This window comes from Toxotes jaculatrix, chromosome 23 (assembly GCF_017976425.1).
Source record: "Toxotes jaculatrix isolate fToxJac2 chromosome 23, fToxJac2.pri, whole genome shotgun sequence".
Lineage (NCBI taxonomy): Eukaryota > Metazoa > Chordata > Actinopteri > Toxotidae > Toxotes > Toxotes jaculatrix.
This window is the reverse complement of record NC_054416.1, coordinates 12899652-12925116: the sequence shown is the minus strand read 5'-3', so window position 1 is coordinate 12925116 and position 25465 is coordinate 12899652. Positions and strand designations below refer to the sequence as shown.

Below are 25465 nucleotides of genomic sequence, written 5' to 3'. Positions count from 1 at the left end.
GTTTTTAAAGTTGTTTATTCCCTCTGATTTCCCTTTCTGGACACCCCTCCAGTTTTGAGTAACTTGCTCCTTTATCTTACATTGTTTTAGACGTTATCCATCGAAAGCAGAGACGGGGGCTCCCATTTATATGTCGGTCTAAGTATGAAATGTTTCCAAATAGACAGTTGACACTGTATTGTAAACTTTTAACATTCTTTTTATTTTGTATGGGTGAAATAAAGTTCATATTTCAAATATAAAAAAAAGAAACCCTTGTTTCAATTTGTTTTTCCATATCAGAGATGAAAAGCCTGAAATGCTTTTTCACATCAAGCAAATCTGCAACGGCGTTCACCTCCAGACACAGTTCATTGTTTACAGGCTGAAAGGGCAGAACCCGACTCCTGTGGCATCTTTAGGCAAAATATTTCAAAGTGCTTTCCCTTTTACTTTTTCGATTTCACAGGCGTGGAAGGCGTCCTTTGTTGTCCCGACTTAGTGCTGTGCATTCGTTCACTCCTTTTCAATTCTTTACTTTCCACATTGTGCAAAATAGAACAGTTTCCCATGGATTTGTGGGCCGATGACTCATGAAACCTGAAAGACAAGAGCTGGTGTTTATCCTCAGCGTTGCAGCCGCCTCCTGGCATTTCAATCAGATAAGCACAAGACAGCACAGGTTAGTGGGAAGGTGTTCACAGAGAGGTGATTGTTACCATGGCTGGTACACATGTCCCTGAGTGGGTGTCCATCCTCTTTCCTCTTCCTCCTACCTCCTTTATGTTTTTTTTTTTGTTTTTTTTTGTTTTAAACAGTCCATTTTGTCGTGTAAATGCAGCCGCCTTTTCCACCCACCACCCACCCAACCAAGCACAGCACAGAGCCGGGGGGGCCACATAAACAACTGCATCCTTCCTGCACAAGCGTTGACTCAGCGGACTGCGAGGAGGGTGGGGTTTGCCGTGTGTGAATGTGGTGGGGGTTTTAGGTGGTTGACTTTAGGAGGTCTGTGTCCAAACAAACGGCAGCCGTGGGGGCAAGGAAGGAGGGAGGGGAAGCCATCAAAGGGCTGACAGAAGGAAGCACACTGTTTCCACACAGCAGCCGACGGGGCCAAAGGTGGCCCCCAGATTCCCATCCCCTCCCATGAAGCCACTGACTTTTAAGTGCTCTGTACTTTTGGAAACATGGGAAAATGTGGCAAAAAGGAGTTCCCTGACCTTTTTTTTTTTTTTTTTGGGAATAAAAGCCTTTCATTGCGTGGCTACTTGAAAAGCACATGTTTAAAGTGCTCCTTGGGTTTTAGCCGCGCTGTGGCCTCGATCAGAGGGAACTCTGGCAACCAACTCATCAATATACTCTCAAATCTGAACTGTAGGCTGTCTTTAATGAACACATTAGGGCAAGGCAAGCTATTTCATTTCATACTTTCAAAAAGTGTTAAACTATTATACAGTACATTACACTTTTAGATGATTATGGAGACTTTGAACCATTTAACCTGTTTGGTAGTTTAATCTGTAAAATGCATCTGTGAAATCTAATGTGAAATCTGAAGCTGCAAAGTAACTCGTAACCATAGCTGTGAAATAAATGCAGTAAAAAGTATAATATTCCCCCAGAAATTTGGTGAAATTCAACTAAAAAGTCACATAAAATGGAAACTCTTAGACTCAACTTACTACGTTTTACAGCGGGATTCAGTTGTCATTAGAACTAAGAGTGTTTCACACAGTAACTCTTAACCCATAGCTTGTTGACTGTGAGCAAGAAACACGTTTGGCTTTACATCACTTAAGCAATAGTTTGTGTGTTTAAATAAGAGAATCTGCTGAACTACTTTGCTGAACTCTGGTGCTTTTTAAAACAGAAAGATAAAACTGAAAGCTGAGAGTGCTCTCCTTGGAATAAAACTTTTAAATGAGCTGTGTTTCACTTCACCCTGTGCAGAATAGTACAGTAGTAAATCTAAATCTCACATTAAACCAGCCACACGCTGAAGGCTTTTCAATGTGCAGCTTGAAGAGAAGCTTGAAACACCCTTTATTTTTTTCTTTTGTTCAAAGTCGCGCTAGACAAAAGAAAATCTTCAGCAAATTTCTCCTCACAGAAAGCTAACAGCAGCACTTTATCCTCTTTTCTTAGACTACGGGGACAATTTTTAATGAACTAGTGTCCTTGAATTTTTAGACTAGATGTCACTAAAGTGTCTCAACTGATTCCACTGGAAGACACTGTAAAATACTATTTTGTTGTAGCAGATGGGTGCAAAGAAACAACCAGGATATAAGGAGCAATAGAACAGATTGTATATATATATATAAAACATTAATTCAAAAAATGAAATATATGAATATTAATACACAGACTGTAAAATAACACCACTCGAAGGTGCATTACTCACACACTGAAGGCAAATAAACCCATGAATGAACAGGAAGCTGTACATAAAATGTCATAAAATTTACAGCATCTCAAAGGAAGTGGAAATTTTTATTAGACGTTGCGTGTTATCAATGATCACCTTCTGGTTAATGGGTTTTGAGCGTTTGTTCTTTCTCAGCTTCATGTAGCACCTGTTACCACCAGCGTAAAGTAAGTCATTAAAAAACAAAACGGACTTCTTGTGCTAATTTCAAAATAAGACCCAGATTAAAACGAGCCCTGTGATCAAAAGTCAACCTGCAGTAAATTAGATGAGTGTTTTCCCTCTTCAAATGTCACATCATTAAATAATCACATAAAACAAAATCTTAGATTAACAAATCTTAGTCTTTTAATTTGAAGCCAATGCTTCCTCTACTTTATGACTTTTGTAAGTATTTTCTGCGGATTTGACGCACCTCTAGCGGTCTGATCCATTAGCAGTGTGAAGTTAGCGGAAAACAGCCATTAAAATATAGGAAAATCATAAAGTCAAAATAAAAGTCTCAGGAAAAACCTCTCTAAATTAATTTTGTACTTATATTCAGTGAAATAAACTCTGAAATAGAGAACTTATATTATTGCTGTAAAACTGTAGCCCTCGGGTGCCCTCGGGTCTTTCTCTTTATCCATTTTTATCGTCATGCAAAGCAAAATCAAGCAAAAATGACAAAAAATCTACACGAGGCATGTAATTATAGTAAATGAGTCATCGTTAATCACTGTTAGTGAACCTCCTCTTATGATTTGTTATCCATGCAATATTGTTTTGACATTCACCACATAATAGCTAATTTCTTATGTCACCAGAGTTTGGCCTTTCCTGGTTACAGTTCAATAAAGAAAGCTGTAATTTGCGTTTTTGTATAAGCTACTGTTTCTCGTGCAGGTTCAAAACTTTAAAGCTTCTAAAGCAAAAGGCTTTAAAATATTCCTCCCACCATGTGTCACTCAACGGAACGTGCTCATGTATCAGACTTTTACTTTGATGGCTGAAACCGGATGTGTGTTCGCGAATTGTGTCCGACTTGACCGTGGCCTGTCATCTGACTCTTTTCCTGTTGGGAGAGAAAAAGTTTTGAAACCCCACCCTCTCTACTGACTGTAAGCACAGACGTAGAAGTGGTTCGAGGTCCTGGCGAGTGAGCACTGACCGAGGAAGAGGACTATGATAAGAAGTTATGATGGAGCTATTGCGCTGTTTTGGATACCGACCGTGACCGCGAGACCACCGAGCTGGACAAGGCCACCTGCTGAACTCCAATCAGGAACTAACGGGATTTGTTTTTTCTGTGCGTTTCTCCCTGGAAAGTAAAGCCGAGCAGGTTTGGATAGCTCTTCCTGTTACAAAGTCGGCGGTTCTTAAGTTTGTATGTTGTGATAAAGCCCAGCTCATTGTTGCTTCTGATAAGACCGTCTAATTATGGATACCCTCACGCAGCGGGATGCGGGATTTCCTGCGGGAGCGCCGCAAAGTTGCGGTCAGACGCCGTTATTGGAGATTTGGGTTTAATAATGCGAACTGGTCAGCCCTGAAACTTGTCGTAAAACACTGGTTGGCTGGACTGAATGCTCCTTTCCTGCTATTCTTCTCCGCTTCTCAGCGCTTCCTGCTTGTGGTGGCCACTGCACTTAATGGCTAAAAATACATAAAACTCAAAATGGACAGCTAAATGTTGCGGGAATCGTAATTTGGAGTTGCAGTGGCAACACTTGGAAGTACTTTCCAGCGAGCTTCGGGGCCGTTTTATTTTTGTCCTTGTACTTTTAGTCTCTTCATAATCACAACTCAACAGGTGGCAATTTTGAATGAGGGAAGAGAAGAGCTAATTTGCCCATAATGAGGTGATTCAAGAGCCTCTTAAGTACAGGCCGGTGAAATGATATTGTGCTCAAACCATGTGTTGGGGAAACCACACACCACATCACTTACACAGAGAGAAATTCAGTGGAGACAGTGCTGCCTTTCTGAGCTTTGATACACTTAGCCATAATCAAACAAAAGCAGTCTCTTGACTGGTTCTGCATTTTCAAATGGAGAGCTTTGCATTTCACGTCAAGACGAATGAAAGACGCTTGCTGTTCAGTTATCTTTGAATCCTCTCCTGCAGCCCACTTGTTGGTCAAGCTTTTGAACACATTTCACTGGTCCCTGATGAACCAACAAGAAAGACAGGAAAGGGAGCGAGGCGCAATAAAGTACTCCTTTGTACTTTATTTTCAAATCCTTGGGGTGCAGAATCAGATCCAGTCAAAACATCTGCTTGAGGCTCCATGGAGCCACTGAAGAACATATTCAGTCGTGGCCCACTGTCGAACTGGAAAAATTTGGAACAATCACAAAAAGGGAACTTCACCAATCCCGTGTGGACAGCCTTATTTGACTATGAGGCGTCCTGTAAAGATGAGCTCACCTTGCGTAAAGGTGACCTGGTGGAAGTCCTCTCTCTGGACTCTGAGATATCAGGGGACGAGGGCTGGTGGGCGGGTAAGGTCAACAACAAGGTGGGCATCTTCCCGTCCAACTACGGCTCCTTCAAGCCCAGTGGATACGGGAAACTTCAGGGCAGCGGCGTGGTCGGCGAGCTCAGCCCGGCGGTGGTGGGCGAGTTCGAACCTGAGGTGTTGGATTTCCGGGAGCTGAGCTTGGAGGAGGTCATCGGGGTCGGGGGCTTCGGGAAGGTGTATCGCGGTACATGGAGAGGCGAGCTGGTGGCTGTGAAGGCCGCTCGTCAAGACCCGGACGAGGACATCAGTGTGACGGCTCAGAACGTTAGGCAGGAGGCACGTCTGTTTGCCATGCTCACCCACCCGAACATCATTGCCCTGAAAGGCGTCTGCCTGCAGGAACCCAACCTGTGCCTCATCATGGAGTACGCCTCAGGTGGGCCGCTGAGCCGGGCGCTGGCGGGCCGTCGCATCCCTCCGCATGTCCTGGTCAACTGGGCCGTGCAGATAGCCAAAGGGATGTTGTATCTGCACAGCGAGGCCATCGTCCCCGTCATCCACCGTGATCTCAAGTCCAACAACAGTAAGTCCTTCATGCCTTCATTCATCTGTCTAACCCCCTGTCTGTCAGGTTTCCACTGATGAAAATAAAGTGTACAGACATGTTTACTGGACGTTCTCTGTGGCAACGTGCCAGCGATGGAACATGGTGTACTAGCGTATACAAAGCTGCTAAAGGAATCTCTTAGTGTTAGTCTTACAAGGCCATATCTAGAACAAAGACAACCTTTTAAACCCTCTCTACATAGTGAAGGGCCTGTGCTCCAGTAGAATTATTAACTCAAACATCTCATTAGTCTGGGAAATTGAATTATCTCTCTACTTTTGAGTCTCTACCATAATTATTACAGTCAGAGTCATTGTATTAGGGTAAGATATGGGCTTTATCTAGAGTTATAGTTCAAGATCATGACTAAGCATTTAAGATTACAGCACGTCTTTTTGGAATGAAGCCCAGTCATGTGACTCCCAGGCTGTAAAAGGTAGGCCAAGGCTACAGAGGCTGGAGGGCCTGCAAATATGTGTTGTTGATGGCATGCTTTGCTGACAAAGGTCAGGAATTCAAGAGGAAGCTTTCCTCAGCACCGTCACAACTCACACTCTGGACTTTGATGCCGTCCGGGGGTAGCGGGAAAGGTCTTGCGTCAGTGTTTCGGGCCCTTGCGGCAGACACGTACGCATTGGACCTTGTCATTAAAGCTGCACTGGAGAGAGATGTATCGCTGATATAGCTTTCTGTCTCCCTTCTGAAGCAGAACAAGTGCCTTTCTCAGCTCTAATGGCGCTCCTCTCTAACCTAAACACTGAGCCACCTGAATTTTACAGCAGCCTCCCCTCTGTCATTATCATTCTTGTGATGCAGCACATAATCCCTGTCAGCTCCGTGGCTGTATCTGTTGCGGTCTGAAAGATTTCCAACCTTCCTCTGCTCATCCTGTCTGTTACTGCAGATCCTGATCTCTAAAGTACACCAAAATAGAAAAAGATAGTGGTTTCTCTTTGTTTAACTGGGAACGACTGACATTGTAGAAAAATCCAGCACTGTAGGTTCTGGGAATATGACCTTAGCGAGGAGCATGAGAAGGTTGACACCCTCGAATCAAGGTTTGTTTAAAGAATAGGAGCCCTGTTCAGCATATCAACAGAATACCTTTCTCTCAGACTCCATGCAAAATTTCCATCTTTTTCACTTTTGAACAATCACTAACTGTTTCTGTCAATCTCCCTCAGACCATCAAGCATTCCTCCTCCCGTCCCTCTTCAGCATCTGCTCACACTCGTTTCACCCCTTGCTTATCTTCACCCCTGTGTCAGGTTCTTTCCCAGTAAGACCTCTCCTCTGGAAAAAAAAAACCTCTCCTGTAAAAGCAAAAGAAAGAGAAGTTATGTTAATATAATCTTGGTATATGAGGCAGGTCAAAGGGAACACAATCCCTCTCTCTGTGCGCTGGGAGATCGTATCGCTCCCCTGCCTCCTCCTGCCTCTTGTTTTTTAATTCTTCTTTGAATCTTTGTCCCTGGCCTGCCCCTACATGTCTCCATACAGCCATAACCCTGCTGCTGTGCCACTGAGCAATATCCTGTTGTGGTGGTGGAGGGGGGTGGTGGAGGGGGCGGATGGGAGCAGCAGGGACGGCAGTGGGGTGGGGGTGACGTTCATTTCAGAAGACGCCCTGTCCATTTGACAATAATGTGCCGTGCAGTAAGTGAGGTGGTGACAAGTTTAACGCACAGGTGGGACAGCATCTTGACATGAGGACTTCTTTATAGGAAAACTATACCATAAAATACAGTAAAACCACATAATGTGGCAGTTGGGTTGACAGTACAAAATGTACTAAAGCATCAATAATAAACCTCAGATTATGGTGTCAGTTCCTCAGAATAATGGTGCAAGTTCTTCTTTCTAGAGCTGCCATTTTGCCTTTTTAAGCAGACGCTCTGCTGTCATACGGGAAGAAATCTGTCATAGATGAAGCAGAGACCCTGTTTCCAACTGGAGCCATACGTGGACTAAAATGCTATGAGATGCATTGTGGGACAATAATGTGTTTATTACAGAAAATGTTGGAAATAATTGAAGTAGATGAGGTGGGTTTAGGGAAAAGAGCCATTCAATAAATAAAAATAGAAGAACTCCTTTTTTTGATGATATGATGGTAAGAGATCATATCATATCAACCTAACTAAAACACTAGATGAAGATAGAGACCACCAGCTTATAAGTACATTAAAAAAACATTACTTTTGACCATTAGGGCCGACTGTTACAGTGATGGATTAAGGTGAATAGTCATTATCCCAGAAGAGTCTGCCAAGAGTCGCAGTTGTAGCTAATGACCAGTGCAGCTCTTTGGCTGTTTGGAAGATGCTGATGAAACAGGATCGTTGAAGAAAGTGTGTGTGTGTGTGTGGTGGGGGCGCCTGGGTTGAAGCCAGAGGCCATAGCTGGAATTCCTCCAAAAGTAAATAGAGAACAGAGAGTAGAGGAGCCTCTTTCTGTCACTGTTGTGTCTGTGTGTCGGGGGGGGGGGGCGAGTCTTTCACACCTTTCGCACTCAGTCATTTTCTGTTTTTAGCAGACTAATGTTGTGGTTGTCTTGAAGAGGTTTCAGGCATTTGCAGCAGTATGAGCCATACAGTTCTGCAGGAAACACTGAATACTTCGAAACTAACATTCAGTTACATATTTTATTAGCTCTGAGCCACACAACATCCACAACATGGTTTAAAAAAAATAAAAAATAAGAAAGAGCGTCAGACTTTGAACCGTGACCCACATTAGCTTTCTGGCTAACGTCTCTTATCAGACATGGAGAAATCTTGCTTTGGACCTTGACTTGCTTAATGAGCTACCAAACAAACACACAAACCACCTGGGAAAAGCGCACTGGTAATGTCAGTTTGTAGGCTAGATAGCTAATTAGCAAATCAGCTGTGGCACTTCAAAAAATGTTTAAGCTGTAATCGTCAGTTTGAATATGAAATAATGGTCCTGATCCTTCTATACTGCTGCAGATTAAACACTGTCTTTCTTTGGTGTTGTGATCTACAGTTGGAAAGTATAAGTTTGTTGACATTGTTGGCCTGTGCCCCTGCCAGCTCAGCTGTCAATCAAATATACACACTGGCACGCCCACTCAGGCTTGTTAGAGTTAAGGAGCAGATCGGTGTGTTAACAGTAAATTTGTCAAACTAATTTGAAAACTGCATAAAGGGATGTCATTTACATTGGACTTTAAATCATCAATTGTTTTATTAGTGGTGCATTGCTTTGCATGCACACTAGGCACCTCTATAGCAAAGCTATAGAGGTACCTAGTGTGCAATGCAAAGCATGCACACTATTGTTCTTGCGGTTCATTAGTGGTGCATTGCTTTGCATGCACACTAGGCACCTCTATAGCAAAGCTATAGAGGTGCCTAGTGTGCAATGCAAAGCATGCACACTATTGTTCTTGCGGTTCATCTTCTTCTTCTTCTTCCGTGTCGACTTTCGGTTCGCTACTCCTCCCACACCGTTGAGCGCACCCCAACAAATGATACATCAAAACGTGCGGCTTGATCGGACTCGGTGTGCTTGTATTTTGTTCTCCAGAATATTCACGTTTCGCGAAGAAATTCGCGAAAAACCGGCCGAAATTTTCCCATAGAGAATGGCTGGGAAATTTTCAAAAAAGTCGCAAATTCTCCCCTTTTTCAAACAGTATCTCCTCTGGCATACTTTCACCTAGAAACACCATTCAAACTGTAAAATGTAGACACAAGTCTCGTGTATTCGGGGTGTATTCAACTTTTTCAAAAGTTGTGTAGTTTTTGAACTGTGAGCCCTAATTGATCAGCAGTGAATTTGGAAAAAATCAGGCTTTACAATGAGTGTGTATTGCGGAATGTTCCGGGCTAGAGTGGGAGGTTAGAGTGGAGAGGCTTTAAAAGAACTCTCTGAAATTTTTTATTTACACGATGACTACGGCCACAAATTTTACTCTAGAGCAGTGAAATTCTCCACACTTGTAGCCACACTTGTCCTCTCTCTCACAATGTGTTTACTTTTTCTGTAGGATTTACGGTTTTTCTTTGGTGTGCCTTTTAGTGACAAGAGGAGCTCTCAACTGCTCCATTGACTCCAATGTTAATCGAGCAGAGGATTTTTGGAGAAAAGCAGAAAATCCCCTTTTTTGAAACTTGCTGTAAAATCCACATTTTAGACAGTAGGACCATAAAAAATAGATTCAGGTCTTCCTTAACGTCTTGTCTCTTTGACGGTGCCGTTTGTTTAGCGATACCATGTTTTGTTTTTCCATGGATAGCAGTTGTTCGGCAGGCCCGATTCGGCCGAAAATGAGCTCGTCAGAGCACCTGTGAGCTGCCTCAGCGGCGGGAAAGCTCATCCCCATGGCAACCGTGACTGCAAGAGCTGTGGCTCTCTCTCTCCCTGTAACAACTCTATGTCTCTCTGTCTTTGTAATTAAAACTATAGCAGAACTATAGGGGTCAAAAGGGGGCTGTGCTACGCACAGCCCCCTTTTGACACAGACACAGATATAGACAGACTGATACACACAAAGTCAATATTGTGCGGTGCGCCAGCACCGCACAATATTGACAGAGGCACACAAACACAAACACACACACACACACAGACTCATACACACACACACACACACACACAAAAGTCAATACTGGGTTGTGCGAAGCACAACCCAGTATTGACACAGACCCACTCAGGCACACACAGACACAAACAAACACAGACACACACATAGACAGACTGACACACACAAAGTTAATAATGTGCGGTGCGCCAGCACCGCACAATATTGACAGAGGCACACAGGACAGAGGCACTCAAACACAGACACACGCACAGACTCATATACACACACACACACACACACAATAGTCAATACTGGGTTGTGCGAAGCACAACCCAGTATTGACACAGATCCACTCAGGCACACACAGACAAACACAAACACAGACACACACAGACACACACACACACACACACACAGTCAATATTGTGCAGTGCAGAAGCACCGCACAATATTGACAGAGGCACACAAACACATTCAGACACACACACACACAATAGTGTCAATACTGGGTTTTGCGAAGCACACATTACTAGCAGTGCAATGCACCACTCTCGCGATTTCCCAAAGGGAAATTGTCTAGTCTTCTTCTTCTTCTTCCGTGTCGACTTTCGGTTCGCTACTCCTCCCACACCGTTGAGCGCACCCCAACAAATGATACATCAAAACGTGCGGCTTGATCGGACTCGGTGTGCTTGTATTTTGTTCTCCAGAATATTCACGTTTCGCGAAGAAATTCGCGAAAAACCGGCCGAAATTTTCCCATAGAGAATGGCTGGGAAATTTTCAAAAAAGTCGCAAATTCTCCCCTTTTTCAAACAGTATCTCCTCTGGCATACTTTCACCTAGAAACACCATTCAAACTGTAAAATGTAGACACAAGTCTCGTGTATTCGGGGTGTATTCAACTTTTTCAAAAGTTGTGTAGTTTTTGAACTGTGAGCCCTAATTGATCAGCAGTGAATTTGGAAAAAATCAGGCTTTACAATGAGTGTGTATTGCGGAATGTTCCGGGCTAGAGTGGGAGGTTAGAGTGGAGAGGCTTTAAAAGAACTCTCTGAAATTTTTTATTTACACGATGACTACGGCCACAAATTTTACTCTAGAGCAGTGAAATTCTCCACACTTGTAGCCACACTTGTCCTCTCTCTCACAATGTGTTCATTTTTTCTGTAGGATTTACGGTTTTTCTTTGGCGGGCCTTTTAGCGACAAGAGGAGCTCTCAACTGCTCCATTGACTCCAATGTTAATCGAGCAGAGGATTTTTGGAGAAAAGCAGAAAATCCCCTTTTTTGAAACTTGCTGTAAAATCCATATTTTATACAGTAGGACCATAAAAAATAGATTCAGGTCTTCCTTAAAGTCTTCTCTCTTTGACGGTGTCATTTGTTTAGCGATACCATGTTTTGTTTTTCCATGGATAGCAGTTGTTCGGCAGGCCCGATTCGGCCGAAAATGAGCTCGTCAGAGCACCTGTGAGCTGCCTCAGCGGCGGGAAAGCTCATCCCCATGGCAACCGTGACTGCAAGAGCTGTGGCTCTCTCTCTCCCTGTAACAACTCTATGTCTCTCTGTCTTTGTAATTAAAACTATAGCAGAACTATAGGAGTCAAAAGGGGGCTGTGCGTTTGACAAAGACACAGACACACACACACATACACACAGTCAATATTGTGCGGTGCGCCAGCACCGCACAATATTGACAGAGGCACACAAACACAAACACACAGACTCACACACACACACACACAATAGTCAATACTGGGTTGTGCGAAGCACAACCCAGTATTGACACAGACCCACTCAGGCACACACAGACACACACACACACACACAGTCAATATTGTGCGGTGCGGTAGCACTGCACAATATTGACAGAGGCACACAGGCACACACACACATACAGTATTGACACAGATCCACTCAGGCACACACAGACAAACACAGACACACACAGACAGACTGACACACATACACACACACACACACAGTCAATATTGTGCAGTGCAGAAGCACCGCACAATATTGACAGAGGCACACAAACACATTCAGACACACACACACACACAATAGTGTCAATACTGGGTTTTGCGAAGCACACAACATTACTAGCAGTGCAATGCACCACTCTCGCGATTTCCCAAAGGGAAATTGTCTAGTTGTTATTATTATTATTGTTATTTTTTGGCCTCTGCGAGGGCAGTGGAACAACATTGATGTGTTTATGACCATACAAAGTTGTTGTGGCAAATCTATTAGCAAACAGTTCCTTATTTACACATCCAGCAAATATGGAGCAACTTTAGCATTCATCTGGAGTCATGTGTCTGGTCACTCTGCAAATTTAAGGACAATGGCCTCTCTCTTTTTAGCTGTTTTTCTTTCTTTAATCTTTATCAGCTCCTGTGAAAAACATCTGCTCTTTAGCTGCTAAATGCACTGTTACACTCATCAGCTTTGTGCTAACGTTGTCTGTCTGTTGCTTGGTGTTTCGACAGGTAGCGTACAGCGGGTTTATTTGAGCTTTATTTACTAAAACCAGCCCCCTGCTGCAGCTGGAACTGAGCTTGATGAGACGAGTCAAATCAAAACGCTGAAGTTGCAGGTGCTAAAACCAAAACAGTGAGCTGAAAGATGTTAAAATGCTCTGTGGAGCTGCGGGGAACTTCAGAGCTGGTGAGGCAACGCCCTTCACGTTACACACAGTAGTTTGATCAACAGTTTACACTAAAAATATTGATTAGTGCAGCTTTCTGTAACTGCAGCACATCGTCTTGCTCCAACTGCAGTGAAAATCTCGCTGTCAGTAACAGCCTTCAAAAGCTCATTCAGTTCAGCTGTCGTCCTTACACTGTCAGTTATCTGCACTAAGCCTTCATAGATCCAAAAACAGCTATAGGCATCACCACACGCCATAAAACTCTGCAGAGGCTTTAGTTAGAACTGGTGGGGAAAGTGCCAAGCTAAGCACTTGCTGGGCTGGAGCTCACAGGCCTTTTTTTTTTTCCAGGAAGAAGCCACAGTTAGATCTTGGATCAACATGTCTTTTTTTTTTTTTTTTGCTCCACGAGCGGACAAACATCTGATACATCCCTCTACCAGCATGTTTTCATTCAGGGCCCCCAGTGCCCCACACTGCCCCCGCACTCAAAACATCCCCTGTATGTGTGTGTCTGAGTGTACGGGCGGCTGGGTGTGTGATGTTTGCATGTGTGTGGTGAACTGCCCTCCTGTTACCACTGCACTTACATACATACCAACACCAATACCCTCCCTGTTCAGCAGGAGGAATTATGAGGGCAATGCAGTCATTTTTTTTTAATAGTGCTGAGTTATTTAGTGGAGGGAACAGAGGGATTTAAATCTGATAGAGTCTGAACATGCACCTGTAGTTAGTTAAGGCAGCTTTAATGTGTAGTTTAGGTGATAAGTGAGCCAATAACGCTGTTAAGCCGTCCATTAGAGAGGAAGAGCACCATAAAAATCCTATCTGCAGATGGAAATTTAGCGGTGAAGAATGTCAGTTAGGCTTGGCTTTTGCTGTCACTTTGCCAGTCAAATCCTTTATTGACTGCTACACATAAGTCACACCAGAAGAAGAGAAGTCATGCTGTCTTATTCAAAGCAGCGTCGGCGTGTAAAAGCACAAAGATGACGCCGTCTTACGTGGAACAACGTTTAATGTGCAGGCGTTTCTGTTCCTGCTGAGTTCAGTGTCAGGTCTGTGTCTCATATAATTAGTGTTGTGGTAATCAGCAGCATTCTCATATGAACAAATGTCCATTTTGTGAGTATCTGCATTGTAGTTTATATATTTCCACGCACGCTGAAAGAATCAAGGCTGGGACAGTGTGATCCTTTACTAAAGTCTGAGGGATTTTGTGCTTTGAGCTGTGAGGCTGAACTATATTCTGCTGAATGTTTCTGTTTCATCATTTACCAACTGTCTCTGGTGACATTCATCCATATAATATAAGATAATATAAGATAGATGAACTCTTAAATATTAGACATTAGAAACCAGTAGAGCTGTTGCCCCAGTTATTGCTAATATATGGTTTTTACAGTCATGATTCAGATAACTGTAGATAGATGAATGGATAGCGAATAGGAATAGTGATTTAATCCAGAGCCAGTTCTGTTTGAAACCAATGTACCAATGTCCATAGTGTCTGTGACACCACCTGTAGGTCAACTGCTCCCTGCTATCTCCACTGTAGCTGGAGCCAGAAAATCCTTGAGTGGAACTGAGGGTGTGACGAGCGAGAGGCAGCCATTATGGCTGCAGTGATGGCCTGAGAGACCTGTCAGTCACGGCAAACAGACCTTGAAACCTATCCCCTTGATAAGCCTCACTGGCTTCTTAAGGGACCAGTTTTAGGAATCACTGCCAAGACAAACTGTAGAAGAAAGGAAATTGAGGTGTTAAGAAAAAAAGTATGGACACCCGCATCTTACTGTATGTCCATTAGGGAAACATTAGCCACTTAGCTCTATTCACTGGCTTAAACATTTAGCCGTTAATGCTTGTTCAAACAACGAGGAGCCACCTATCAGATTAAAAGCACATTCAGATACATAGAGTGCACATGTAGTTCCTGTTCGGGACTCATTCAGTGTAAAATCTGGAGCACCGATGCATAATGCTCACTGTGCTTAATGCATTTCATGGGATGTGGCTGAATGCTGAGCAAAATAATCATATTTAGGTCTTTACTCTCAATTAAAATTCCCTGTCTGTTGTCCGTCTCTCTGCCTCACTGCTTCATCACACTCAGCTTAGCTCAGCTACACATGACGTAAATCATGTTTTGTTTTTACAGCACACGTGTTTCTACAGCTCCTGCGTAAAAAGTGCTGCCATCACTTCTTTACTGTTTCTGCATCACGAAAACATCTGGCTCCAGATGTTGCACAGCCTGTAGCGTCTGGCATACAAAAAAGCATTTTGAATTTTTTTAAATAAAAAGAGGAAGCGTGCAGTTAGACCAGCCGCCACGGCCGAAGAAAAAAAAGAAGGAAAAATGAAATATCAAATACTTCGACAACATGAAATAACGGAAAACAAGATGATCTCTGGGAAATGCAGTGAAACAGCAGCGAGCAGAGAAAAAAAAAACGAAAACAGGAACTAACTGCCTCCAAACTTTATTGAATCACTCAACTAGCTCACCACTTTTTGATCCACGTCGCCGTGAAGAGCAAATTTATGCACAGGCTGAGCGATTTTTATTCAGCAGGAGGCGTAACCTCAAAAGTCAAATGTAGCAGAAAGTGCATCATCATGAAGTGAACCATCCATAAACATGACTGCGTCTTCAGCGTTAGTTTGCTGACTGGCAGATTTAAGGGGCGCCTGGGGTGTCCCGGGAGGGAGTCGATGGAGGTCGCCTGGGGTAGAGCTCAGCTGCGCTGCTGCTGGCTCAGAGTGTGTGTCAGTGGGTGATAAGGCAGAGGGGAGTTTGTTAGCCTAACTTAGCCTGCAGCTTAGCCAGCTGCCTCGCTGCATCGTTTCCCTACTGTTATTATTCCGCATCTCGGAAAAGACAGACCGAGAGAACCCAGAGATCTTAGGTTCATTTTGGATCGGAGAGCAGGGTACATTGGGAAATTTAAGAGATTCACACATGTACAGCTGTAGGTTTCTCAGTGCTAGAACTTATAATAGTATTTTTTAGATCAAAGCTTCCAGGAGAAGATTTTTTTGGATGCTGAATTATGACCGTTTTCATGTCCTCAAGGTGAGCTTCGGCCTAGATTTGTGCCATATTGAGCTGATAGAGAAATACAGTTAATAGCTTTCTTCCTGAGACTGGGATTACAAGACTGATATGAAGTACATGTCTGTGTGTGAAGGTCAGAGCAGGAACCAGGAGGTGATTAGCTTACCTTCGTTTAAAGACTAGATGCAAGGAGAAACAGCTACAGAAAAAAAAACATTATAACCTCTTAAACTGATTGTATTTCGACTGGAACTTCAACTTTTTAAGTGATATTAATATTAGAAATTATAATGCAAACTATCCCGGCATACCTGAGTGTTGTCCAATCAAAATGTTGCACTATATCGACCTCAAATCTGGATTTGTGAGACAACATCCAACGTAATGATCAATATTCAATCAAATTATATCAGTATGCTGACATTTGGTTTTTAATAAAAAAAATGTGTCTTCACATACAGTATTGACTACTGCATGTACTGTAGGTGGAAAATGATTGGTCCCTACACAATGACTGCACACCCACGCTTAGTCATGAAAGCTGCAGAATACGTGTGTGTGTGTGTAGTTCAGGCAGGATGAGTGAGGGGCAGAACAACAGAACTACAGGGGAGGAAGAGAGAGAGAGAGAGGGAGAGAAAAAAAAAAGAAAAGCAGACACTGGAAGGTCAGAGCGCACAGGAAGTAGAGAGGTTTCCAGAACTCAGCCAGAGTGAAATCTGTTGTTTTTTTTTCGTCTCTCTCTTCTCCAGTCTGAAACCTCAATCTCAGCTCGGCCTCTTTCTCACCACACAGATCACAAGACAGCTCCCATGCAAATTTGCAGAAACCTGCATGTCTGTTTTTGGGGAAGAGAGAACGGTCATGAGGAATAGGACTCATTTGTTTGTGGAGGATTCAGGAAGGAGAGCGACGCCAGGAACGCCGCTCATCAATGTAGTACACACTGCTGACATTGTTCACAGTATATCGACTTCTTTAACATCCTCCTCTTAACATCGCTGCCGTGTTAAATACCCTCAGGAAGAGAAACAGAGTTGTAGTAATCCTGTAATCCATTTTAGATAGATGCTACTATCAAGCAGCTGTTACAGGTCTTAAATTAGTTCTACAGGAAAAGCTGTATTAGCTTATTAGTAGAGAAGATAAAGAAATACCATATAAGGTTGTACTGAAGTAAAAAAAATCATAGGCTTTATGTTACTTATGTATTATTATTATCTCTGTGGTTTGAGTGAGCCATTATATATAGTACATGTAGGTGAGTCAAGTAAGAGTCAAAGCCTGGAAAAGACATTCAGGGTACTATCAAACATGACAAAGCAAAATATCAGCTCCTCACACATTAATCACTTAAATCAGTGTATGATATTTTTGCTTGAACAAAGACTGAAATAATTATATCAATTATATATATATATATAAAAGGAACATTAATGTTTATATAAAGTTTCTATTTATCAAGTCAAGTAATGTTATAGCTTTTTTTTCAAGAGAATTTCCAGGAACCCACAAACTTTTTTAGCAGCTCAGACTCAAACTTTACCTGCATAACAGACAGACAGGTGTTATGCTGCTTACAGACTCCCTTGTATCTAATGATGTCTCCTCTGTAAACTACTGAAGAACACCACAGTGTGTCTGGAATCGTTTTCTCATCTGACGATTGCCTAATCGTTGTGGTTCTTCCAGTGTGGTGTAAACAGGTTGCACTTCCTTAGATTGCAGAACACACTGCATGTGCTTTTCAGTGATTTATTTCATATGCATGACTACACCGTGTGACAATGCAGTACGTTTTCTTTTGTACCACCAGCCCTACCTACCACCACCACCACCACCACCTTGACCTCAGAGCTTCGGGGGTCAACCCGGTAATGACCTCCTGTCTGAGTTTCTAAGAAAATGACACTAATGAAGGTTAATTTTCAACACACGAACACTGGAGGCTTGTTAATAAGTGACTGTTTTCAGGCCCTCTCAATCTTTTCCCTGGGACTGGATCCTTTGCACAGGGAATCATTTATAACCCCCCTGACAACGTTAATGTGGATGCCCACAAACAGAATATTCCCCCTGGGCATGCTTTGTTTTGTCACTCTGATGATGATAAGCTTGTAGCTTGTTCCACGTGTGTTTGATAGAAACCGGTTTGTCTTGGTCATTTAACCAGTTTGTGTTGTTTGTACTCTTGGATCCTGGTTCTGGATTCACCAAACACCTCCACGGGCTCTGAACAGATGATCATTTGATATTATTTATTGACATTTGATAGACTTTTTAGTCCAACTTTGACCTGCCTTACTTACACATTCCATTGTTGAGTACACTCTTGACCAGGCTGTGATAAACCGTAGTTTCTCCTTGAGTAAAAAGCAGAACAGTTAAATGAACTTGAGCGATGAAATTAGACAACACTGACATGTCAGCCTGAAAAGGTGAGACCTGACAAACCTGATCAGCATTTCTCAAGAGCAGAACTCGGAGGATGTCTTACGGTAAATGACGTTTATGCAAAGTGATATAATGACTGTATAATAATAAAGCAACCATTAGGGATTTCAGGTTTAACCAATAACGGCACTCAGCAGTGTAGAGGCGGGAGGTGAGCGTGATTCACAACTTTTGTCTTCACACGCAACAAATGAGGAAGAAGTGCCGCCTCTGAGTGATTGCAGAATCTCCTGTTCATGGTTAAGTCAGCTGTGCTGCGGTGTGTAAACTCTCTGACGTTGTCTAATTCCTGCTCCCGGTGAGCAGTGTATTGCGTGCCCCTGAGCTAAGACGAAACTCCAGCAGCGCAAGTGCTTAGTTTCACCGTGAGTTGACATCTTCTGCACGATGATTATGCCCTATCACTCTCTCTCTCTCTCTCTCTCTCTCTCTCTCTCTCATTCTCTCATTCTCTCACTCACTGGCTGCCTGGTCAGAGGTTGCCAGACTGTCTGTCAGCCTATGGCCTCGTCCCTCAGGGGACAAAGCTCCCGTTCTTCCTGGGGAAAGCCCCCACCCTGCCGGAATTCTCCCCTCGCCTACGGGTGCAGGGCAGGGAGGGGGGAGAGCGAGGAAGGTAGAGGGAGAGAGAGCATAGAGGAGGCTTAGGTTGAGCCGATGTGGGAATTTAAAAGCTAATACAGATATTTTTTTTTTTATGCCACGGGCCGATACTGAGTGCCTTTAATTTGACTATTTCAATGGACAGAATTTGGATCTTTTAGTAAATTTCTAGTGTTTTCTGCAAATTTTCTTTTTTGTTTGTATAGAAAAATCAACTTGTCCGTATTTTCAAACATCAGATCAGATCAATATTGGCCTGATACGCTTGTAAAATTATACATCAATCCGTCTGTGCCAGAGACTGGAGGGTGAGGAATGATAGGATGCATAGAAAAATGCGCTGAGAGATGGAGATGTTGAATTATGGAGAAAACATAATTAAGAGAGGTGCAGAGTGAAGAGGCAGAGAGGCGCTCTGTGCTGTCGACGTTTGCATCTGGCATGTTATCGTGACAGGGCTGGATGGTCAGAGCAAGACAGTCCCGCAGCTGAAAGGTTACAGCCTCTGTCACTGAAAGCACTGGATGTTCAGCAGTAGCCAAGTGTCCTCTCAAATGTCCTTGAGTGGGGACCTTGAACCTTTTCAAGCTTTTGCTCTTTTTTTGAACGTCGGGCGCTGTCAGACGTTACTGCTGCTACGCCTGTCCAGCTTTCTGTTCTTGTATGGCGTCCACGCAGTGTACAGTGATAACAGTGGCACATTTACCACTTCACGTTTTGAATAATTCTTGATCCTCCTTGGTCCATGATTTCAGACAGTGGGAGACAAAAGCAGACATCTCATTTGTGGCCAGTTATTGTCGATTTTAGCAGCTGAAAGGACAACTGTAGCTGACAGATTTTATCCGATGTAGCTGTTGGCTGACCTCAGCGTTTTCAGCTGATTGGTTTTAAACCTGCCTTTGACAGCCACGTACTGAACATGATACTGTGTTCAAAGATTGTGGCTAAAGCTAACAGATCCCAGGCAAATAGTCAACACATTCATCAGCTTGTAAATACAGAAAAGCACTGTTCTTGTATTACTGTGTGGAGCTAGTTAGCCCAAATATAATGAGTATGGCAAGGAAAATGTAATATCAGCCTTTTTATTTCATTTTAACATAACCCTGCTTGGCTGCCGGGTTGCTGGAGTGAAACTTAACCAAAATCCGGCAAATAGCTGGACCGAGCTGCTAATGTTAGCAGCTATGTAGCTGTAACTCTGAGAGAGCAACCAGGACTGGCTTCCACAGCTCGGGGGAAATAGTTTTGTGTTTGCACACGTAACTCACATTTACAGTTTTATCCTTTGTCTGCTATGACTTCCTCGAAATACAGAGTCACAACATTAGTAATGATGTTACAGCAAATCCTGAAACTGTTTCACTTCATTAGAAATTTCATATTTTCTTTTTTTTTTTTTTCCCCATGAGGTTGAACTGATTTCGCACATTAGTCTGTATTTGACTCAGCTATTATGAAATCCAGATAGACCTAAGGCTCTTACAGACATCTGAAGGACGTGGGGAATGTAAATGGCCCGTGTTTGTGTGGGATGAACATGCTTCCACTTTATCATGTCATGTAAGCTTATGTGAAATCAGCCCTGACGTTGGGATCCTCGCTAAGGTAACTGCTGCAGGGCTGAGTCAGTCCCAGCACCAAACTCATATCTAGGCCGCCGCTGGTAGGAGTCATGTCTGCTAACTGACACACTCTTGTCTCTAAACAACAAACAATGCCAAACAGAGTCCTGTTGCCATGGAGATCTGTCATGGTGTTTTTGTGGCGACATTGTTGGTTTCGCCTCTCTATCAGGAAGACGTTCTGTCTGGGCAAGACTGATCTAGTCGTGATACTTGCCGTTATCCTTTGAAGGAGAGGTGGATTTCCTGCTCTGTTTGCCACTTTTGTTATCACATCTCCTCAAAATGTGGGCGATAACTGGGGATGCAGATAAGGAATAAAACTCACAGATCAATTTACTGGGTCCAAACCATAATCTTATATTTTTCATTCACTCTCTAAATCCTGTTGTCCTACACACACTGATCATGCTCAAGCTATTTGTGTTAGTAGTGTTTCTATAGCACTTAACTAGCATGGAGATCATTAAGGATATAAGGGTGTTTTTTTATCCGTTGTTCTCTTCTGTGTTTTTTCGTCCAGATTTTAAACACACTGCTTTAAACTTCCAAACTTTTCCATACAGTTTTGAAGACGTTTTTTGAAGAAGTTATGTGGGTCAGCGGCTGATTTGGACACAGTGTGTTGCCACATGCCGTCCAGTAAGCAGCTGACTAACGCAGCAGTTGTCGTCAGTGCAGCAATGGCCGGTGAGAGGAGGAAAGGCTTGAACGGGGGCTGAACTGTGGATGCACTCTGCCTCTGCCCAGGAAGTAGAAGAAGAATGTGGCGTGTATGTGCGCTGAGAATGCTGAAGTGCTTTTGTTATTATGCATGCTCGTGTTTGTTCCTGTGCTTTGGTTGTGTGTGTGTGTGTGTGTGTGTGCGCGTGAGTGTTGTTTACCCGTGTGTGCATGCATGAGTGTGTCTACAGGTAGGCTATATCTGTCCCGTAAGTGCAGAGATATTTATATGCACGAGTTATGTGTGTTTATTATGTATGTGTGTGTTATGAAACTGTCAGACCCTGTCTATCAATATTAATGCACACATATAATATTGATATTCCCCTTTCACTCTTGGTGAAGGCACATCAGCGTATTTCTCAAACTATTACATTACTCAGGCCAGGGGCAAAAATAAATTGGGTGAACTTAGACTAACATTAACTAATGTCTGTGTAATTTAATGCAGCAATTATCTATCAGTCGTACACAGACAGTAGCAGGTCAAAGGTCAAGGTCATGGGTCCAGGAATCAGGGCTATCAACTTTTTTTTGTTCCAGAAATCACATTGGACTTAATTTAAACTCACCTCACGTAACCTAAACCTGAAATATGTCAAAGAATTGACTTTTCCAGAGGCAGCAAACGGCCTCTTCTTTATCCACGGTTTCTCCATGTGTGGTGTTGAATCCAAAAACCTTCCTCTCCTTACTTCTCGGACGGTTTGGTGCCATTATTATTAGTTCAGCACAGCTTTTCTCTATTTTACATCAGCAGGCAGAACAGAAATAGCCTGAGTTAGTAACTGATGAAGCAACTGGGTTTGCAGTGGTTTCAAACTGGAACGTCCCCTGCTGGACTACGAGACGAGGCCCCTTTTTGCTCTCATGCGCTGTGGATCTTGAATTCAAATCAGCCATGACAGATTGATTCATTTTGACCCACGTTTAAACGGTTGTTCAAATTTTGAATATTTTCTTATGGTACGATAAATGACTTGTGGCAGGACTCATATTTCCTCCTGATCTGATTTGGATGAAATGACCAACTTGTCTCTGTGACACAAAATCAGTGACAGCATAAGATACGTATATATACGTATATTAAACATAACACACACTTTGAGCACATTTAATAATCCAGTATTTAATGTCAGGTGGCTGATTAGTATAGATGGTCCAAAAATTACAGCACACCCCTGAGATTTAGCCTATACCTCTGTTTGTGGGTGTGTGAAGTAGTTTAGTGTTGTGAATTAATGTGTTCATGCATGTGTCCTTCAGCTACATTCTCCTCTGTGTGTGTGTGTGTGTGTGTGTGTGTGTGTTAGAATGGCCGTTCTGACAACAGAGACTTCAGGAGGAATAAAATGCCAAGGCAAAGGTGGACTATGCAAATACATATATTATTATTTATTTTCTCTCGCAACACAGGTATAACAGGAAACACAAGGTGAGGCCTAACCAGTAACCACCGTAGATTTTAAATTGGCACCCTTTTATACCGTGGTCTGGTAGGCGTAATTGGAAAAACACATTCATAGGTGTTCCCAGAGATAGATTTATAAACATAAGCGATAATATGAAAATATGATTATTAGATTTAACAAAAAATTTTTAAAATAACCTGCGTGCAGTACTCTGATCCCTAAACCAACCACCAAAAATATATTTACAATATATATATATATAATATATTTACAAAACCATGACCCGACAGTCAAAGGTAATGAAGTCCTTTGTTACAATGTGTGTGTGTGTGTGCGTGCAAGCAAAGATTTCTCATACTTTGCCACTTGTGTGCAGCTGGGTGTATTGCTAAAACATGGACACAGAATGTGAGTGTGTTCTGCGTTAAGTGTCTGTGTGTGTATCTGTTCGCCCATGTAGAATGAGCGCTTTGTGTGTGTGTGTGTGTGTGTGTGTGTGTGTGTGTGTGTGTGCACCATTATCTGTAATTCTGCTTTCTAAGCCCAGGCAGCCACTTTTAGCCGTGCCCTGTCTCACTCAATCATATGATAACGATCGACATTCAGCACCTCTCTCTCTCTCTCTCTCTCTCTCTCTCTCTCTCTCTCTCACATCTGCTCACTTTACCACAGCACCTACACTTCCCTTCTGTCTCCGTCAGTGCCGGGAGCCACGTGACCCTTCTTAACCTCCGTTTCCTAAAATAGCGCCGTGCTTATTGTGCACAATGAACAGCGAGCAGGAACAACAAACTCTTCTCCTGTTTTTTTTTTTTTTTTTTTTTTTTAAACATTTATTTATTTATTTATTTATTTGTTATTAAGGAAGAGCCTGCAACCGGCAGCTAATTGGCTGATATCGGCATCACTTCCTGGAAGTGGGGTCACGACACAACCAGTGAGCCCCCGGGTGGAAATAGGGGTGACTGACCGGGGCTTGTTTTTACCGTTTGCTGACCGGCAGGCGGACAAAAGAAGCAGAGCAAGGGATCAAGGCCTGTTGCAGTAAATACTGACACCCCCCCTCATGCCCACCACTCCACAATCCCCCCCCTCAGCTCCCAACATCGCCACCACTCCCACCCCCTCCCCGAGGGCCTGTGGCATTGACTGAAACAATGACTCAGCCGTAGAATGGACAGAAATTGATTTTCTGCAGAAAGGTTAAATGAGCGGGCAGCTTTTTTTTTTCTCTCTCACTGTAAAGCTTGTTTTTGTTTTGGCCATTGGCTGCTTTGGTGATTTTATTGTTTATGCCTTCTTCTCGAGGCAGAGGTCGATGTGAAAGTTTGAGATGGACCTTAATGTAGTTTTTTCCCCCCATTTAAAAAAAAAAAAAAAAAAAAAAAAAAAAAGGTGTTTGGCTGCTAGAATAAAGGGAGAGTGTTACGCATGTGAGGCAAAAGCCTCCATTAGTTGTCTGTTTTTGCACCTGGCATCATCTTAGAGACAAGTAGTTTGTCATGGAGTCAGTGATTTCTTTATATCTCTTTATATCTTTAATGTCATTAAATCGCTTCCTTTTACAGTTACGTACTCGCACAGGCCGACACCTCGATTGTGATTAGAATAGTAGCACTAATGTGTGGTTTTAGCAGGACTGGGTGCAGAAATTGTCGTGCAAGTACATTATGAAAGAAGCAAGTCTCCCACCCCGTCAACATACACACACACACTCACACATTCACGCATACACAGAGCAGACAACACAACCTCTTGTGATGCATTCCTTTGTGACGTCAAACTCGCTGCCTCTGGGCTACGAGGCACAGCACAGGATGTCTGAGAGAGAGAGAGAGGGAGACAAAGAGAGAGACAACAAAGAGAGAATCATTCATATGTGTGGAAAAAGATAAAATTCATATTCGTGTAGTGAAAGAAAAGAGAGGCTGGAGAAAATAGGTTTTTTCAGTGAAAGACTCACTCAAAAGACGAAAGAAAAAAAAAAAAGGAAAAAGAGCGGCGAGCCCAGAAAGTCGGAAAGTGACTGCAAATAGCAGGAGTCTTACTTCCCTATAATAAGTCAAATTCTTTGCTGCTTCTCCTCCCTGCGCTTGACGGCCAGCCTTGCCCTGAAACGGTGCCCAGGCTGCCAGCAAAGGGGAAGAGAGGCACGGCTGCCGATCATACTGAGACATGTGATACATAGTCACACCACAGCAACCGACATCCTCAGCATTATATTCTATTTTCATAGAAACTCGCCTGGCGAACCTTCCAACGCTGTGTGGTTGCATAACACTGGCTGGTTACCAAAATGTGTTTACTTATAGGTTATTACATTTTACAGTGTGTACTTTTCTCATTTTGGAATTCTCTATTTACATCCAGACCTACTGTAAGTAGACCAATACTTAACAAACAAAACAAAAAAAAAAATCAGTGATCCATATTTGATTGATCTGCTGTCAGGTAATAATCCTCAGTAAATCCACTTAGGAGTTCAGCTTTTCACTGAATCCTGGTGTCGATCATCATCACACTGTTTGGGTAAAAAAAAAAAAAAAAAAAAAAAAAAAGCCCAATTATGTTGAAAGCTAAACCCACAATTTTCAGTAGATTCATGGTTTCATAAAGTCCCAGTGAACATGCTTTGAGTAAATCATAGGCCAGAGAGTGACTACATGCTATGATGTGATATAATAGGATGTAGGTCACATATAGTAATGCCAACAGCATTTCAATCAGGATTACAGTTACTTTGTTTGAATGAACCGTTAAAATACAATGATTTGAGAAGTATGACACCATTTTCCCATGCACGTCAATGGGAAAGTGCTCTCAGGCAAATGTGCAACGATGTCAGTAATCAATAAGTGGAATTGAAAAACAAGCCAGATGTTGTTCCTCAGCTTTACCAGGAGTGTACATTT

The 25465-nt window shown here is 42.8% G+C and overlaps 1 protein-coding gene across 1 annotated transcript in view; it reads left to right on the top strand.

Moving 5' to 3' along the window:
* The first annotated feature begins 3524 nt into the window (after window positions 1–3524).
* LOC121176838 (mitogen-activated protein kinase kinase kinase 11) overlaps window positions 3525–25465 on the top strand; it is a 44294-nt gene continuing 22353 nt past the window's right edge. The window contains exon 1 of the mRNA XM_041030931.1: window positions 3525–5437. Within this exon, the coding sequence (XP_040886865.1) occupies window positions 4681–5437 (757 nt within the window). The 5' untranslated portion in view covers window positions 3525–4680. The remainder of the gene's footprint in view (window positions 5438–25465) is intronic.